Raw genomic sequence first — 18182 nt, 5'->3', positions numbered from 1 at the left:
GAGGTCAAGTTGTAAAAGGGGAGATGTCATAGTTTTACAGTCTTCCCTTATCAATAAATTCTTTTGGTTGCTCAGGTTAGTTCTTAAGAATCATCGATTCCTTTTTTTTTTCATGTTCTTCATCTGATCCATCATTAAATCTTGTTGGTGCCTTAAAACATATCCAAAATTTAAGCAGTTTTCACCCTTCCTGCTGACACCACCCTGATCTTCACACTTCTCTTCCCCTAGATAGCCTCATGACTTTCTCTCTCACTTCTTTCAGGTATTGACTCAAACCTTCCCTGGGAGGCCATCCCTTGGCTGTCCTATCTAATCCTTCCTTGCTATATTTTTTCCTTGGCACTTTTTGCTACCTAAAATTTATTATTTGTTTACTTATTTTCTCTCGCACTGCAATGTAAACTATGAGGGCATGAACTTTATTTTGCCCATTGTTGTATTCCCAGTGTCTAGAACAGTCTGAGCGCATAATAGGTACCTAATAAATACTCATTGAAGGAATGAATGAATGCATGAACCAGAATACAGCATTCCAAACAATCCTGTTGAGGTTTTAATATGATCAAAATACCAGCATCTTGATTAATTGAATGAGTTTTAAGGAAAATAAGATGAAGTATAATATTACCTATTATATTTGAGAATAATAAAATAATTGAACTAATTTACTGAAAATGTCAGTGTGTTCAGGAAATGTTTAATTCAATTTATGTTAAAAATCATGATGGTTACTGAGAGGATTCTGGGAAGATGATGAAGTAGGAGGTACTAGGAATTTGTCTCCCCACCTAGACAACAACTGCTCTGGCAGAATCTTTCTGATATAACTATTTTAGGCCTCTGGATTCTATTGAAGGATTTCTACTTTCAGGGGAAGGCTTGGAGGTTAATTACGGTTAATTTTGGTCAATTTCAGCTCTTAGCTCAGCAGGAGCTACCCATATCCCACCCTCCAGCCCAGTGGCAGGCAGCTAAGCTAAGTATGTGTTCCTGGATCAGGTTGCAGGAGGCACAGTGGGCAATAAGGACCCTGTTGTACAAATATCAAGATCTGTGTTCTGATGGCTAATTGCTACTTCTGATCATGGAGGTGCAGACACTGAGGTGGGCAGCCATTGTTCCATCCTCCCATTGTTGCAAGCCCTTTCTTATCAGCTGAAGTGACTTCCAGAGGATTTAAGAGTCTGTGCCCTTTTCCTTTCCCTTCCCATTTTTCTCTTTTTCTCCTTTTGGGAGCTTAGCATTAAAGTCTAGTACATTCAAAATCAACTGCATGTGTGAGGGAAATTAGAAAGTCACTGCACATGCCCAAGGAAAGGTGCAGGCTCAGAAAAGACCTGAGAAGACCTTAAGTTTACATCTCAGGCTATAAGCATGAAGAAGCCTACATCAGTCAAAAATAAAACAAAAAACAGCAAACTCTGTGGGAGGGAAAGAATTTGATTTCCAAAGTTACCACATTATTAGATTCAAATGTCCCATTTTCAACAAAAAATCACAAGGCATACAAAAGAACATGAAAGAATGACCTACTCAAAGGAAAAAAAAATAAACCAATAGAAACTGTACCAGAGAAAAACCAGATGGCAGACCTACTAGACAAAGCCTCTAAAACAGTTGTCTTAAAGATGCTCGAAGAACTAAATGAAGTTGTGTAGAAAGTCAAGAAAATGATGTGTGAACAAAATGGAAATATCAGTGAAGACATAAATAACATAAAAGAAAACCAAAAACAAATTCTGAAGCTGAATAATACAATACAATATGATACAATAACCTGAAAAGTATAAGAACTTAGAATGAAACATTCATGGAGGAATTCAGAGACAGATTTAACCAGGCAGAAGAAGGAACCAGTGAACTGGAAGATAGGACAATGGAAATTATTGAGTCTGAGAAACAGAAGAAATAAAAGGTTGGAAAAAAATGGAGAGAGCCTAAGCGACGTTTGGGAAACCATTAAGCAGACCATGATACACGTTGTAGGAGTCCTAGAAGCATAAAAGAGAAAGAGAGAAAGGGGCAGAGAGATTATTTGAAGAAACTGTGGCCAAAAACTCCCCAAATTTGGTGAAAAACATGACTATAAACATCTAAAAAGTGCAGTGAATTCCATGTAGGATGAACTCAAAGGGACCCCCCCCCCCACACTGAGATACATTATAATCAGACTTTTAAAGAGAGAATCTTGAAAGCAGCAAGAGAAAAGTGACTTGTCACTTACAAGGGATCCTGTTAAGATTTTCAGCAGATTTCTCATCAGAAACTTTAGAAGCCAGAAGATAGTGGGCTGATATATTTAAAGTGCTGAAAAGAAAAAAAACCTATCAACCAAGAAGCCTATATCTAGCAAAACTGTCCTTCAAAAGTGAGGGATAAATTAAGACATTTCCTAGACAAAAGCTGAGGGAGTTTGTTACCACTAGAGCTTCCTTGCAAGAAATCTTTTTTTTTTTTTATAATTTTATTTATTTATTTTTCCCCCAAAGCCCCAGTAGATAGTTGTATATCATAGCTGCACATCCTTCTAGATGCTGTATGTGGGACGCGGCCTCAGCATGGCCGGACAAGCAGTGCATCGGTGTGCGCCCGGGACCCAAACCCGGGCCGCCAGTAGCGAAGGGCGCGCACTTAACCGCTAAGCCTCGGGGCCGGCCCTCCTTGCAAGAAATCTTAAAGAGAGTCCTGCAGGTTGAAATGAAAGGATATTAGATAGTAACTCAAAGTCATGTGAAGAAGTAAAATCTTAGTAAAGGTAAATACTTGGGCAATTGTAAAAGATAGCATTATTTTAACAACAGCGTGTAACTCTACTTTTTTTTCCTACGTGATTTAAGAGACTAATACATTAAAAAATTATTAGTCTAAAATGCAGTTTTACTTTAACTTTGGTTTGTAACTGCACATTTTGTTATCTACATAATTTAAGAGACTGATGGATTAAAAAAACAATTATTAGTTTATGTTTTTGGACACACAGTGTACAAAGATGTAGTTTTGTGACATTAGTACTGAAAGGGGTGGTGGGATGGAGCAGTAAATCAGTAGAGTTTTTTGTATGTTGTTGAAGTTCAGTTGATGTAAATTCAGATTAGAGTCTTATAACTTTAGGAAGTTAAATGTAATCCCCATGGTGACCAAAAAGAAAATAGTTGTAGAATATACACAAAAGGAAATGAGAAGGGAATTAAAATGTTTCACTACAAAAAATCAACTAAATACAAAAGAGACAGTAATGTAGGAAACAAAAGACAAAAAAGCTATATGACATATAGAAAACAAATAGCAAAATGATAGAAGTTCTTCCTTATCAGTAATTACCCTAAATGTAAATGGATTAAACTCTCCAAAAGACAGAGAATGGCAGAATGGATTAGGAACAAAAACAAAAACAGAAAGCTTGTTCTAACTGTATGCTGTTTATAGGAGACTCACTTTAGATGCAAAGACACCAATCGGTTTAAAGTGAAAGGATGGAAAAAGATATTCCATGCAAGTAGTAACCAAAAGAGAGCAGGGGTAGCTATACTAATTTTACACAAAATAGACTTTAAATTAGAAAGGTTATAAGAGACAAGGACATCATTTATTAATAAAAGATTCAATATAGCAAGAAGATGTATTAATTATAAACATTTACATACTTAATAAAAGAGCATAAAAATATATGAAACCAAATTGACAGAATCGAAGGAAGAAATAGCTTCTACAATAATAGTTGGAGACTTCAATATCCTACTCTCAATAATGGAACAACCGGACAGAAGATAAGTAAAGACGTAGAGGACTTCAACAATACAGTAAGCCAACTAAAGCTAACAGACACACACAACATTCTGCCCAACAACAACAGAAAACACATGCTTCTCAAGTGCACCTGGGACATTCTTCAGGATAGACCATACGTTAGGTCACAAATTATGTCTCAGTAGATTTAAAAAGGTGGCTATCATACAAAATGTCTTCTCTGACCGCAGTGTGATGAAGTTAGAAATCAATAATACAAGGAAAACTGGAAAATTCACAAATCGGTGGAAATTAAATAGCACACTCTTAGTCAACGGATGAATCAAAGAAGAAATCACGAGGGAAATTAGACAATACTTAGAGATGGATGAAAACAAAAGCACAACATACTAAAACCTATGGGATGCAGTGAAAGCAGTGCTAATGGGGAAATTTATAGCTATAAATGCTTATATTTAAAAAAAAAAGTTACCAAATCAACAACCTAACTTTACAACTTAAGGAACTAGAAAAAGAAGAAGAAACTAAACCCACAGGTAGTAGAACGAACGTAATAAAATATTCAAGCAGAGATAAAAAACAGAATAGAAAAAACAATAGAGAAAATCAGTGAAACCAAAAATTGGTTCTTTGATCAGAAAAATTGACAAATGTTTAGCTAAATGGACTAAGAAAAAAGAAAACCAAATTACTAAAATCAGAAATGAAAGTGAGGACATTACTACCAATTCTATAGAAATGTAAAGAATTACAAGAGTATTATAAACAGTTGTTATGTCAACGAATTGGATAACATAAATGAAATGGACAAATACCTAGAAACACAAAACCAGCTAAGACTGAATCATGAAGATGTTACAGGAAATCTGAATAGACCTGTAACTAGTAAGAAGATTGAATCAGTAATAAAAAATCTCCCGACAAAGAAAAGCCCTGGACCTGATGATTTCAATGGTGAATTCTATCAAACATTTAAAGAATAACTAACACCAGTCTTTCACAAACTTTTCCAAAATATTGAAGAGGAGAGAACACTTCCTTACTCATTCTATGAGGCCAGTGTTACCTTGATATCACAGCCAGGCAAAGACACTATAAGAAAAGAAAACTGCAGACCAATATCCTTTATGAACATTGATGCAGAAATCATAGAGACAGAAAGTAGAATGATGGTTTCCAGGGGCTGAGGATAGGGAGAATGGGGAGTTACTGTGTAACGTGTATAGAGTTTTAGTTTTGCAAGATGAAAAGAGTTCTGGAGATGGATGGTGGTGATGGGTGCACAACAGTATGAATGTGCTTAATACCACTAAACTGTACACTTAAAAATTGGTTAAGATGATAAGTTTCATGTTATTTATATTTTACCACGAAAAAAAATCATTAAAAAAGCAAGATTGTTATTAAGGCATATTAAGGATTCAATTCAGCACCCATTTTGGTTCTTATTAGTTAGTAGGCACTGTGGTATATCCTGGGAATAAAGATGATTAAGTCACAGTTGTAGATGCCAAGAAGCTCACAGTCAAATAAAAATGACAGACTTGGAAACAAATAATTATATTGTAGTGTGATAAGTGAGATAATAGAAGGAGAGATAAATTAACTTTGTGAGAGTCAGGGGAAGTTTCTGTCAACTTAAAAAAAAAAGAGGCAACTGCAGAACAAAAGGAGAGCATTTATTTGGGGTCTTAGAATTGCAATTTGGGGAACACAGATTCCCTGAGCAGCCAGACAGGTGTCCTCCTGAGGAGTAAAAGTCAGGAGTTTCTATTAGCAAAACGGAGAGCCCAGACCAATTACCTCAGTTGTTTGTCAGGGAGGGTAGATTTATATTACAGTTCATTGGCTTACTCAAGGACATCTTGTTGCAACCAGAAAAAGTATATTTTTGCACAGTCCTTCAGAAAGTCCCTTCTCAGCAAATAATTCCCTTTTGGCAAGTGAGCAAGTTCAGCACAATTTCATATTTGTAACAAGATGGAGTCCAAGGTACAAAATGGAGTCACTGTTGCCACCTTGATTCACATTTCATAGGAGAGGAGTTGCGTGAGCTGAGTTTTAAAGGCTATCTATTCTCAAGCCAACAAGGTGATAAATGAGAGCATTGAAATCTGGAGAGCAGCATATGAACATATGGGGTCAAATAAGTTGATAAGTGTTTTTTATGTGAAGCAACTATGGCAACAGATGAGTCTGGGATGGTCCACAGAAGTAGGCTTTAAACGAGGTTTGTTCTATATACTAGAGTTACATTAAAGAGTTTTAAACGTAAATTTTGTGTTTTACAGAGAGAATTCTGTCTTATGTGTGAAAAATAGATTGGGATAAGAATAAAGTGGAGGCAGGGTGAGCTATGGCAATAGGTCAGGTGAGAGAAAATGAAGGCCTGAATTAATCAGTGGTAGAACTGGTGAAGAGAACAGATACGAGCATAAATTGAGCAGCAAAAGCCATAGAATTTGGTGCTTGCGTATAGGGGCTCAGGGAAAGGAAGTAGGTGAGCATGACCTACTCACCATGTTTTGTTGGTGGTTGTGTTGACTATATGGTCTTTGGTTCTATCAGCTAAGATAGAGAAGACTGGAACAAGAGCAGTTTTGGAAAGAGAAGGAGACAAGAGGGTAGAAAGAACCAAGATCAGTTTTAGATTTAATTTGAGGTCCCTCCACAAATCCTTTTTGGTAACCTTTTGGAGGCCAGCTATAATGTCCCTCAGCATCTCATTTGGTGCCAGTATCAGACAGAATAATGAGCTGTATGTTTTAGGTTTATTTGGAATACTTAAGATGAATCCAAAAGAAGACCCTGTTTAAGGTCTTTGTGCAACTGAGGTTTCCTCATTTAGAAGAAACCTGGAAATAAATTTAACTGTTGTTTTTTAGTGCATCTGTATTTTTGAAAATCTTTTTTTTTTTTTAACATAAATAAATTGTTGACAGAACCTGCATAAAAGTGTTTCAGTAGCAGTTTTCTAACAACCATAAGTGTATGGTACACTTCATACATTGTTCCTCTTTGCATTCAGTGAGTGTGAGTGGTTCCTTTCTTAACGGAAGGAGTAACACTAGTTAAGCTTAAAAATTGTAACAGAAAGTAAATCCAGATTGGAGGTTAGGAAGATCTTTTTAAATATAAGATTCTGAAATATTGAAGTGCCTTACTAGAGAGGTTAAGATACACACGCGCGCACACACACGAACATAAATTTTTTGTGTGTGTGTGAAAAGCTTGTTTTTCTGGGATGTTTAATATAATGCTGCTCAGAGACACAAGAGTTGAATCTTGTCTTTCATGTGATAGTTTGCCAGTTTCTTTATACTCAAGGTTGATAGGAACAAAAACTCCTAGCCTGGTTTAGCTGAAATATTCATAAGGTGGAAGTACTCCTGAGTCGTGGTTTTCCTACCTTTTCAAGAATGGTTGTCAAATCTTTGTGGACTCCTGTATGAATGACTTTACTTTTAATATCCGTTTGAGAAGATATGCCAAGACCAAAAACTATTTTGAAATCAGCAACTGTTTTTTTTAATGTATTTAAACACATTAAATGTATTTAATCACAACAGTGTTTATCTCTTATCCTTGAAAAGTAGTTAAATAATTCTGAGTACCATATGAATTTTCAAACCCCTTGCAAAAACCACTGCTCTGGAGAAAGTCTTAGAGCAGGCTTACTTTTGAAATGGAGTATGGAATAATATAAAATAAAAAAGGGTATATAATATAAAAAGTCTTTATAAAATTTTTTAAATGGAAAGTTTATATAGTTGTATCATAATTTAACACTTTCCTAATGTTAACTTATCGTCATGGCTGATAAATTAGGAGTAATGAAGAATTGAACTACTTCTGATAAAACTCTTTGTCCAGGGGCCGGCCCCGTGGCTTAGCGGTTAGGTGCGTCTGCTCCGCTACTGGCGACCCAGGTTCGGATCCCGGGCGTGCACTGATGCACTGCGTCTCCGGCCATGCTGAGGCCACGTCCCACATGCAGCAACTATAAGGATGTGCAACTGTGACGTGCACCTGTCTGCTGGGGCTTTGGGGGAAAAAAAAAGAGGAGGAGGATTGACATGGATGTTGGCTCAGGGTTGATCTTCCTCAAAAACAAAAAACTCTTTGTCCAATATATGTGTGACATGATATATTGATCCAGGTTCATCATTCATCTTTGGAGTTAATCGCTATTCAAGTGAATTTCTAATTATTTTGTTGGCTCCATTCTGTTTCCCTTTCTCACATTAATCTGGTTCTTGGTGAATTATAGCTTCAGGTTTTTCTTTCTTAAGTATTCATTAATTCAGATTGAAATACTGATGTTTAGGATAAAGATGGAGATAGAGCTGTTCATCACGCAGCTTTTGGAGACGAAGGTGCTGTTATAGAAGTACTACACCGAGGCAGCGCTGATTTGAATGCTCGCAACAAGCGCCGACAGACACCACTTCATATTGCTGTCAATAAAGGTCATCTTCAAGTTGTGAAGACGTTATTGGACTTTGGCTGTCATCCCAGTCTTCAGGTAAAACTTTTAAAGAAATAGATTCTGCAGGTATTGCTAGAATCCTATTAGAGGGAAGTACTAGGTTCTATGGTAAGCATTCTGTTGTTATCAGTTCTTGCTTGTACAGTCATAGTAAATGATACCAAAGGTGTAGAATATAATAAAATTGGCAGCTATTCCTTCTTAGAAAAGCCTTTTTAAAGAAAATGTCAGAATAGTTTTATATTGGAGGTGGGGACGGGGACTTGAAGTATGATTGGCTGCATTTCATAATAGTTACTTCATAACTATCTAAATTATTATTATTATTATTTTTTTTGTGAGGAAGATCGGCCCTGAGCTAACATCTGCCAATCCTCCTCTTTTTTTGCTGAGGAAGACTGGCCCTGGGCTAACATCCATGCCCATCTTCCTCTACGTTATATGGGATGCCACCACAGCATGGCTTGACAAGCGGTGCGTCGGTGCGCGCCCGGGATCCAAACCGGCGAACCCCGGGCTGCTGCAGCGGAGTGCGTGCACTTAACTGCTTGCGCCACCGGGCCAGCCCCACTATCTAAATTATTTTAATTGTAGCTTAATTTATCTTAGAGTCTTGGTCTAGTCATTAGTCTAGTCTTGGAAGATTTTCTGTTTTAGAAAATATATAGGGTTTTAGGGTTGATTTACAGTTGGATCTAATTTTTGAAGCAAGAGTCCTCTAAGAGGTGATTCTTCCCATCCAAAGTTTTAGCAACCGAATGAATTAAATTGGGTAGATCTTAGAGAAGTAATGAAGAAGAAGAACTGAGGACTGAGAGTTTGAGAAGAACTGAAAGAATCAGAGGTTTTGTTCAGCTAGCTGGTTATTAGAGACTAAAATTTTTGAGGTATAGCCATTTTGGAACTGACAGCTTCTAAGTGGATGGAAAGATTGGAGGATGGGGGAGGAATTAGGGAGTGTTAATCTGTTGAAGGAGAGGGAATTTATACCTGCTCACTTTTTTTGTCTAAAATGGGGGGCAAAGTCATTTGTTGAGAGTGAGTGGGGAGTGGTAGGTATAGAAAGGGTAATTGAAACGAATGATAAATGTTTGGAACAGCTACTGTGGGGACTAGAAGGCAGGACAGATCAGGGCTTGTAGGAGCTTATTCCAGCCGTGTTAAGAGCCCATCTCAAGTTGGAGTCTATGAATTTTTAGTGCCATCAGATAGGAGGATAGCAGATGGATTGTTGGAGTGAACCTGTATTAGGAATTTCTTATGTGGGTAGATGAATATATGCCTGGGATTGGCAAACTTGTTCTGTAAAGGGCCAGATAATATTTTAGGCTTTCATATGATTTCTGTCACAGCTATCCAGTGCTGCCATTGTAGCATGAAAGCAGCCACAGATAATACGTAAATGGATGTGTGTGGCTGTATTCCAATAAAACTGTTTACAAAAATAGGTGGCAGGCTGGATTTGGCCACCGTAGTATATACCATAGGTTAGGCTATATATGGCTTTACTGAAAATAGTATTTATGAAAGTATAAAATGAATGAGGTCTAAATTATCCATTTATGCAGATGACTGATAATGAATAACAACTTATTGCTAAATTAGTTGATTAATGAAAAAAAGTAGTCAGTAAAGGATTCAAGTCAAGATTCAAGTCAATCTTGAAAAAAAGGTAGACTGAGATGCCAGATTTCTTCTACATTTGTTTTCACTTTGAGTTAACTAGCTACTTTCCTGCCCTTTGAGAACATGTAGATTAGTGATTCTCAGCCATGACTGCCCAATATATTCAGCTGGAAAGCCCTGAAAAACTACTGATGCCTGGGTCTCACCCCTAGAGATTCTGGGGTAGTTGGTCTGAAGAGCAGCCTGGGTATCAGGATTTTTAAGAGCTCCCCAGCGGATTCTACAGCGCAGCTGAGGTTGAGAACCACTCACTTTTCATTCAGTGCTATGGGGCTCCAAGACTGGTGTAGGTTTGGTGTGGAAATTCAGGGTACAACAATTAATGGTGGGAATATGGTATAGCAGGCCATTTTAAACTAATGAATTTTTGGAGGCAGCTTTTCCAAATCATTAATATTGTTATTTGCTGAATTATCTTTGAGAGTACTTCTTTGATTTTTCTTTCTTTGTTGTATTTTCCATCTAGATTGAGTATGAGTTTATTTACTATAATGAGGCTAATGTTTCTTGCCTGTATTTTTTAATTTAACACACAGCATGTTTTATTGATGTTTGTTGGATATGGCTTCTGTTTTTGTTTCTTTGTTCAGTAGTTCAGTATAGGTATTAATGTTACATGTGATGATTAATTGAAGAAGAACTAATGAAAGTCTCTTTAAACTTAAACCAAAAAGGATTCTGAAGGTGATACCCCTCTTCATGATGCAATAAGTAAGAAACGTGATGACATCCTGGCAGTTCTTCTGGAAGCTGGAGCAGATGTTACCATTACAAACAATAATGGATTTAATGCTCTACACCATGCTGCACTAAGAGGAAATCCCAGGTAAAGATGTCACCTTTTACTATTTTATATGCAATTTAAAAATATTTTCCTATTGCTAGTTCTCTTTTTCTGATACTGATGAGGAGATAATTTTGGCTTATTGTAGTGTTTTAAATAGTTTTAAGGTCTGTGAAAATTATATCTTCATTAAATAGATTAGTTTTATGTGATGATATTTTGGTTGTAAAACTAATACAAGTTTTACAAAATGGCTATTTAAATATATATTAAATATGGATATAAAGTATCAGGAATACTTGCTTATCTTCTAAAGATTTAATTAAAATTCATTTTTTTGTTTCTTCAGGATCACTGTCAGGGGTACCCTCTAATCATGTTATCCATTTGCATAGTAATTATTTTTTTAAACTTGTGGCTAAATAACTATTAAGTTACCTAATTCCTTATTAATAATATAGTTATATAAACTTCTAGTATAGATGTTCTCCAACCTTTGATATAATAATAGGTGGTCTGCTGAGAAAAGCATTTGCTGGTTAAAGTTTAAGAAAGACTTTTGGGAAGTCATAGAATTCATAAAATATCTGGAAAGTCCCACAGAAAAGGAAAATGCTTAGCTTTGCTTAACCTAGAACTTTCCATGACTGAATGTTTTAGAATAACTTTACCTTGAGAAATATTTTAGAAAATTCTGCATTAGATGTCTTCTGTTGAATCAGCCTTACATGTCTTGACTGAAGGAAGTGTTCACTTTGGAATTTGCTTATTTATTTATTTATTTATTTGTGAGGAAGATCAGCCCTGAGCTAACATCTGATGCCAATCCTCTTTTTTTTTTTTTTTTTCCCTGAGGAAGAGTGGCTCTGAGCTAACATCCGTGCCCATCTTCCTCTACTTTATATGGGATACCGCCCCAGCATGGCTCCACAAGTAGTGCATCAGTGTGCGCCCGGGGTTCTGAACTGGTGAACCCCGGGCCGCCGCAGCGGAGTGTGCACTTAACCGCTTGCGCCACCGGGCTAGCCCCCTGGAGTTTTTGATAATTTAATCGATCCTGAATTTTTTTTAATTGAGATATAATTGACATATAACATTATATTAGTTTCCGGTGTGGAACATAATGGTTAGATATATGTATATATTGCAAAATGATCACCACAATAAGTCTAGTTAACATCCATCACCACACATACTGACAAATTTTTTGTGTGTTGAGAACTTTTAGGATCTAGTCTCTTAGCAACTTTCAAATATACAATACAGTATTATTAACTGTGGTCACCATGAATTCTTATTCTTTGGTTCCATATTGCATTTTTCTATCATGTTTCCTTCTGATTTTTTGCTATTTTTTAGCTTCTTAGGATCACCACTAGAGGGTGAGCACAGAGAACAAAAGGATTTTATTGCTTTTGCTTGTTGGTACCCATAAAAAGGGGTACACAATGTAGGATGAAATAAGTGACCATATTTTAGATTATGTCTTGATTTGTTTTTTCAAATTACAAGTATTTGAACACTTCACAACACTTGAAGTTGTGAAGGAGACAAAATAGTATCATATGTTCCCTGCCTTTCAAGTAGAAGATGATGATGGTAGCACTTACCACATGCCAGGCCTCTTCTGAGTGGTTTACATGCATTATCTCATTTAAGCCTTTGAATAGCTTTTTGAGGTAGGTGTTAATATCCTCATTTTATAGTTGAAAATGTGAGGCTTATAAAGAGATGACTTATTCAGGATCACACAGTTGACTAGTGGAGCAGCTGGAATTTGAGCAAGGTCTATCTGACTTTAGAATCGTAGTTCTTAAGCACTTTATATTACTTTTTCTGTATTATGGTCTATATGTGAGGCAAGACTGGAACACATGGACAGTGTGAATGATTTAACTAACAATGTGTTCATACGTCGCTCCCCATGCTCCTTCTTTGCTTAGGGTTATCTTTGACTACTCGCTCACTCATTCTGAACTTCCAATTAGTTCGAAAATTCCATTTACTCTACAAGTCTTTTCAGTCCATTCCATTCTTTCTATTTCCATCGTTGCTGACCTAAGTAGTCACCACTTTTACCTGGACCATTACAGTATCTTTCTAATTGTTCTCCCTCATTTCCGTCTTATCTCTGATTTTAACTTTCATACAATTACCAAATTATCATTCTAAAAGCGTGGATCTAATGACTCCCCTCTCCTGTTCCCAAATCCTCAGTTGCTTCCTATTGTACATAGAATAAAATCTGTACACCTTGACTTGGCATTCAGACTCAGTTCTGGTGTGTTCTGTGCCTGTCTTTCTAACTTTATCTCCCACTAATTAAAAGCCCTCTGCCCACCTTGCCCTTTAGCTACACTACACTACTCTTCTTTCCTAAGTCTGTCTGCTTTCTTCTTTCATTTATTTGAGCATTTTCTTCTATCAGGATGCCCTTATCCACCTTCTTTATCTTAACCATCTTTCTTCCAGAACTAGATCTCATCATTGAAATTATTTTCTATTTGCCCTATATTTCCTTGTCTGTGTTCTTATTTTATTGCACTTATAATCTGCTTTGTACTGTCCCTTAGTATGTGCATTTTTATGTTTCTTTCTTTTAAAATTGTGGGCCCTCATATTCATCTGTATGTTTCCCACAGTGCTTTCACTGTAGTAGGAACTCAATAAATGTTAGTCTTAATTTGACAGTCAGCACAGTGTTAATTATCACAAGAGTGTTTATATCAGTTACAAAATAAATTCTGTAGAGAAACTGTTAGGAGTTCAAACAGAGCAATTACTTCAGATTAGAATGGTCAAAAAGAGATTTTATTGAGGGAATTTAGATTACAGTATTAAATCATAAAGTTTAAGATAAACTGAAAATTGAAGTGTTTAGGAAATGAGTAACTTGCAAATATTTTGAATTGTTTTACTTTATTGGGAGTAGGTATAGTAGATTTAATAATGCCGAGTATATACAAGGGGGAGAAAATAGACTACTTTTGTTTCTTCAGTTTTTGAGAATTCCTCTGAAAATTTATAAAATGACTGCTCCAAGCAGATAATTGGTGTCAGATAACATTAAGAAAAAAGGAAGAAAACCATTTTCATTCTACAACAAAGTGGTGCTTCAATTAAAGCTACATGACTTCTTTGTTCCCATTTCCTTAAGACATTTTATGTAGATTGCCAGATAAAGAGTGTGATTTTAATTGGACACTAAAGAGTATCAGAAGATGACACAACTTATATATCAGTTGTAATTGCAAGTTGGGTTGTTTTGAGTTCTTTTTTCCTTATCAAATTTCTTATTCTTAAAATTGGCCCCTGTGCTAACCAGTGATGTCATAAGACAGAAGGAACCAATTCTGAGAAGTACTCAGAATTAAAAAAGTGTTTGGCTTTAACACTTATTTGTGAAAACCAGCTATAGTACATTTTTATTTCCAGAACCTGATGAACTTAGCATTTGTGGATAAAATATTAAATATGATTAACAAATGTGCTAACATTTTCTCTTTATAAGCATTTTATAATTTATATAACTTAATGACTTCATTACCTTGAATTATAACATTTTAATTTGTTCTTTGTGATCTTTGTTTTATATTGCAGTTATACTTCTTCAGTATTCTTGGCTTAACTGTTAGACTTTATGTATAGTCAATTTTAATCGCAGTTGATGGTGCTTTAGTTAGTATAATTCTTAGCTATTTTTTGAGTTTTTTAATTAGAATGTCTATATTTTTTCTACTGTAAAAATATTACCAGCACAAATATTTACTTAGAATTGTTTTGATTTATTATGGTTAGTAATATGGAAAAACTTGCAAAATTTGTATGTGCATGTGTACACATGTGGAATTTAAGTATTATTCTGTTCCCTAGCTTTGCTTTTAGTTAACAATAATAATTTTTCAGCAATAAGTCAGTAACACAGTAGAGTTAATAATTATTGGATTTGCTTTTCTAAAAGAAAATGTAATTTTGTCATCAAAAATATGTCTAGATGTCCTATATTTCTGAAGAATGTACTTTGAAATCTAGATTTCAAAGCTGCAGATCAATGGGGATTCCAGATTTTAAAGTTGATCTTGATGTTTCCTCATAATATGACACTAGCTGAAATAAAGACATTAAGAGAAAAGGAGTTGGGCGGGCCCCGTGGCTTAGCGGTTAAGTGCGCGCGCTCCGCTACTGGTGGCTGGGGTTCAGATTCCGGGTGCGCACTGACGCACTGCTTCTCCGGCCATGCTGAGGCCGCGTCCCACATACAGCAACTAGAAGGATGTGCAGCTATGACATACAACTATCTACTGGGGCTTTGGGGGAAAAAAAAGAAGAGGATTTGCAATAGATGTTAGCTCAGAGCCGGTCTTCCTCAGCAAAAAGAGGAGGGTTAGCATGGATGTTAGCTCAGGGCTGATCTTCCTCACAAAAAAAAAAAAGAGAGAAAAGGAGTTATAAGCCATTTCTGTTCTTTCAGAATTGTGGAAGAGAATTATGTTTTTGCTGTGAGACACTGAGTACTTTTGTTGTGCTTTATAAAATTTGGAGCATTTTAGAACGCAGTTACAATATGTTTTAATATAGTAGTTTTTTTATTTTAAGAAATCTTAACTAAGAGCAATGCTGTTTTTGTATTCTGATATTTGATATTTATAGAGATGTTTTCCCTAGAGTTTAGCCATATTTTCTTTTCTTTTTGTATATGAGTAAAATTTCAGATTTAAATGAAGAGCAGAAATCATTTCTGTTGTTAAAAATGAAAACTAAATTTCTTTGGATTAGCATTAATCTGCACATTACTTAGGTACTTTTGTGAAGATGTTGCGCTTATAGCTGCCTTTAAGTTTTTAGAGCTCCCTCACAGACATAAAAGTAAATTAGCAGTATTCTCTGTAAAGCTGGCAAAAAACAGTATTTTGGAAGTGCTGGTGACAGTATTATAAAGTTACTTAGTGTAGTGTTATTTACAAATGTTTCATTAATATAAATTGAATGTGAAAAGTAACAGTAAAATATGAGTGAACATGATGTGATATACATGTTATGTTTTCAGGTTAGCGCTAGAATAACTTCACAGGCATTTCTTATTTACTTATCTATCTATTCCCACAAAGACACTTACTAAATCTTACTGAATATGTGAGCAACTCATATTTTCCCTCTAGAACGTTGTGATACATTTATTTAACTTTTTAAATTCTGAAATATAGTCTGGTAAATGAGACTATGTTGAATATAGGAAGATTTGATAATCTGACCATATCTTGGTGTTTAGTGTTTTTCTTTTCTTATAAACTCTGAACATGCTGAGTGCTTTATGGTCATGTGTTACTTAATGAAGGGAATATGTTCTGAGAAACGCATCGTTCAGTGATTTCGTCATTGTGCAAACATCATGGAGTGTACTTACACAAACCTAGATGATACAGCCTAATACACCTAGGCTATTTGTTACTAATCTTATTGGAGTACTATCATATATGCGGCCCGTCGTTGACCAAAATGTTGTTATGCAGCACATGACTGTGTATAAAAAATGGCTGAGAGTCTATTAGATGATAGTATACTTACAGTTTGTCCAGTTTCTCTCGTTATATACATCTACCCTTGTAACATATAAATATATTGAATGTGACTGACTGAGATGTAATTAATATCAGCAAGGCGGCCTATGAACTTGAATGAAGTGATAAGATTTATTTACATATAACTTCTTTTGCCCACATTCTTTTAGGGGAAGATCTTTACTTTGCAATAGAGGAGTGGTCAGGAGTTGACAATCATGTGAACATCTAGGTTTTCAATACGATTTGTCATCAGTAACCCTTCATTAATTCTGAATGTTTGTCTCTATTTATTAAAGAACATTACATTGTCTGTAGTTTTATTGCAGTCAGTAAGAAAATTAGAGGGATATTGGATCATTTGTCATTTTCCTCTTCCTTCATTTCTCTCCACTGAGAGAGAGAAGCTTGTGTGTATATTTTTCCTGAAGGACAGAGAAGGCAGAAAGAGTGAGGAGAGTCATAGAATGTTATTATTTGAAGAGATCTTCATTTTTACAACTGAGGAAACAAGTATGGAGAGGTGAAATATCTATGTGAGTGAAAGTAGCAATGCCTAGCATTTTCTTTCTTTTTTGAGGATTAAAAACTTATGGTTCGGGGTCAGAAGAATTACATACTTACTGTTTAAACCTCTCCACAAGGTATTCTGCAGTATCATCATCTCCTTTTTCACCTTACCCGTCAATATTCAGGTAAATAGCAGTAAAATTAAATGCTAATCCTGGGGCCGGCCCGGTGGCGCAGGTGGTTAAGTGTGCGCACTCCACTGCTGCGGCCCGGGGTTCGCCGGTTCGGATCCCGGGCACACACCAATGCACTGCTTGTCAGGCCGTGCTGTGGCGGCATCCCATATAAAGCGGAGGAAGATGGGCACGGATGTTAGCCCAGGGCCAGTCTTCCTCAGCAAAAAAAAAAAGAGGAGGATTGGCAGATGTTAGCACAGGGCTGATCTCCTCACAAAAAAAAAAACCAAAACAAAACAAAAAAAAATGCTAATCCTATGGAAGATAGTGACCCAATGCTTCTAGAGTGTTATTTTATCTAATGTTCTATTTTTCTTTAATTTAAAATATGCACATGTCCATGCAAACCACATGGTGGCATTCCTGGTATGGTTTTAGGTGACCTTCCCAGATATTTTCTTCCTCTGAAGGAAGTTTTTTATTATTATTATTATTATGCAGCATAGTCTAGATTTCATTACCATTTCTTTTCTAAAGGATAAGAAATTTAATACCAAGAGACTATAAAGAAGTAAAATTATTTTATTTGAAATCCTTAAGTCATCCACACATTTTTCGTAAAGCTTTTTATAAATATCGTTAACCACTATGGCTCTTCCAAGTAGAATTAACAGTGACAAATTATTTGATTTAAACCACAATTTGAATAATTGAAATAAGTTGAAATTAGTTGACGTGTGATTGATATTCATAAATGAAAACGTTGGTTGTCCTGTAGTAATCAATGCATAGCTACAGCTGGTTGAAGGGGACCAAATCCATTGAAGAGGCGATTTGGTTCCATTTTACCAGCTCTAGCAAAGCATTGCAGTGCGGCTAGTTTGGGATCCAGAACAGTTAAAATGCTTTTTATATATAAAATTATGGTTATGGACTGTCTACAAATGTTAGAGATTTTCATATTGGTACTTCAGTCATTGAATTGTAAAATTTTCTGTTTTGAAGGCAGTTTTCCTACTGTGTACTACTCTAACAGTTCAGAAGTCTTCATCCTTGAATATGTTGTTAATGCGTTAAGGAATTATCAGTGTACATCTTTGTTTTTAACACCTTCACTTAATTCTTAAATGTAGAGAATAACCTGTTTTCAAAACCAGCAACATTTAAAGGAACAAATAGACCTTGATGTGTTTCCGAGTGTTTTCTATTTATCTCTAAGCAGTAAATTA

At 35.7% G+C, this 18182-nt stretch overlaps 1 protein-coding gene across 2 annotated transcripts in view; it reads left to right on the top strand.

The window, feature by feature from the left end:
* Positions 1–18182, top strand: part of MIB1 (MIB E3 ubiquitin protein ligase 1) — a 114314-nt gene that overhangs the window by 56092 nt on the left and 40040 nt on the right. For both annotated transcript variants that reach the window (XM_087438995.1, XM_004421043.3), the window contains 2 exons: positions 8078–8275; positions 10600–10751. In XM_087438995.1, coding sequence (XP_087295121.1) covers positions 8078–8275; positions 10600–10751 — 350 coding nt within the window. The remainder of the gene's footprint in view (positions 1–8077; positions 8276–10599; positions 10752–18182) is intronic.

This window comes from Ceratotherium simum, chromosome 14 (assembly GCF_057802395.1).
Source record: "Ceratotherium simum simum isolate JZ-2026a chromosome 14, ASM5780239v1, whole genome shotgun sequence".
NCBI classification, from domain to species: Eukaryota; Metazoa; Chordata; class Mammalia; order Perissodactyla; family Rhinocerotidae; genus Ceratotherium; species Ceratotherium simum.
Note: the sequence above shows the minus strand (reverse complement) of the source record. Positions and strands in the feature narration are given on the sequence as shown.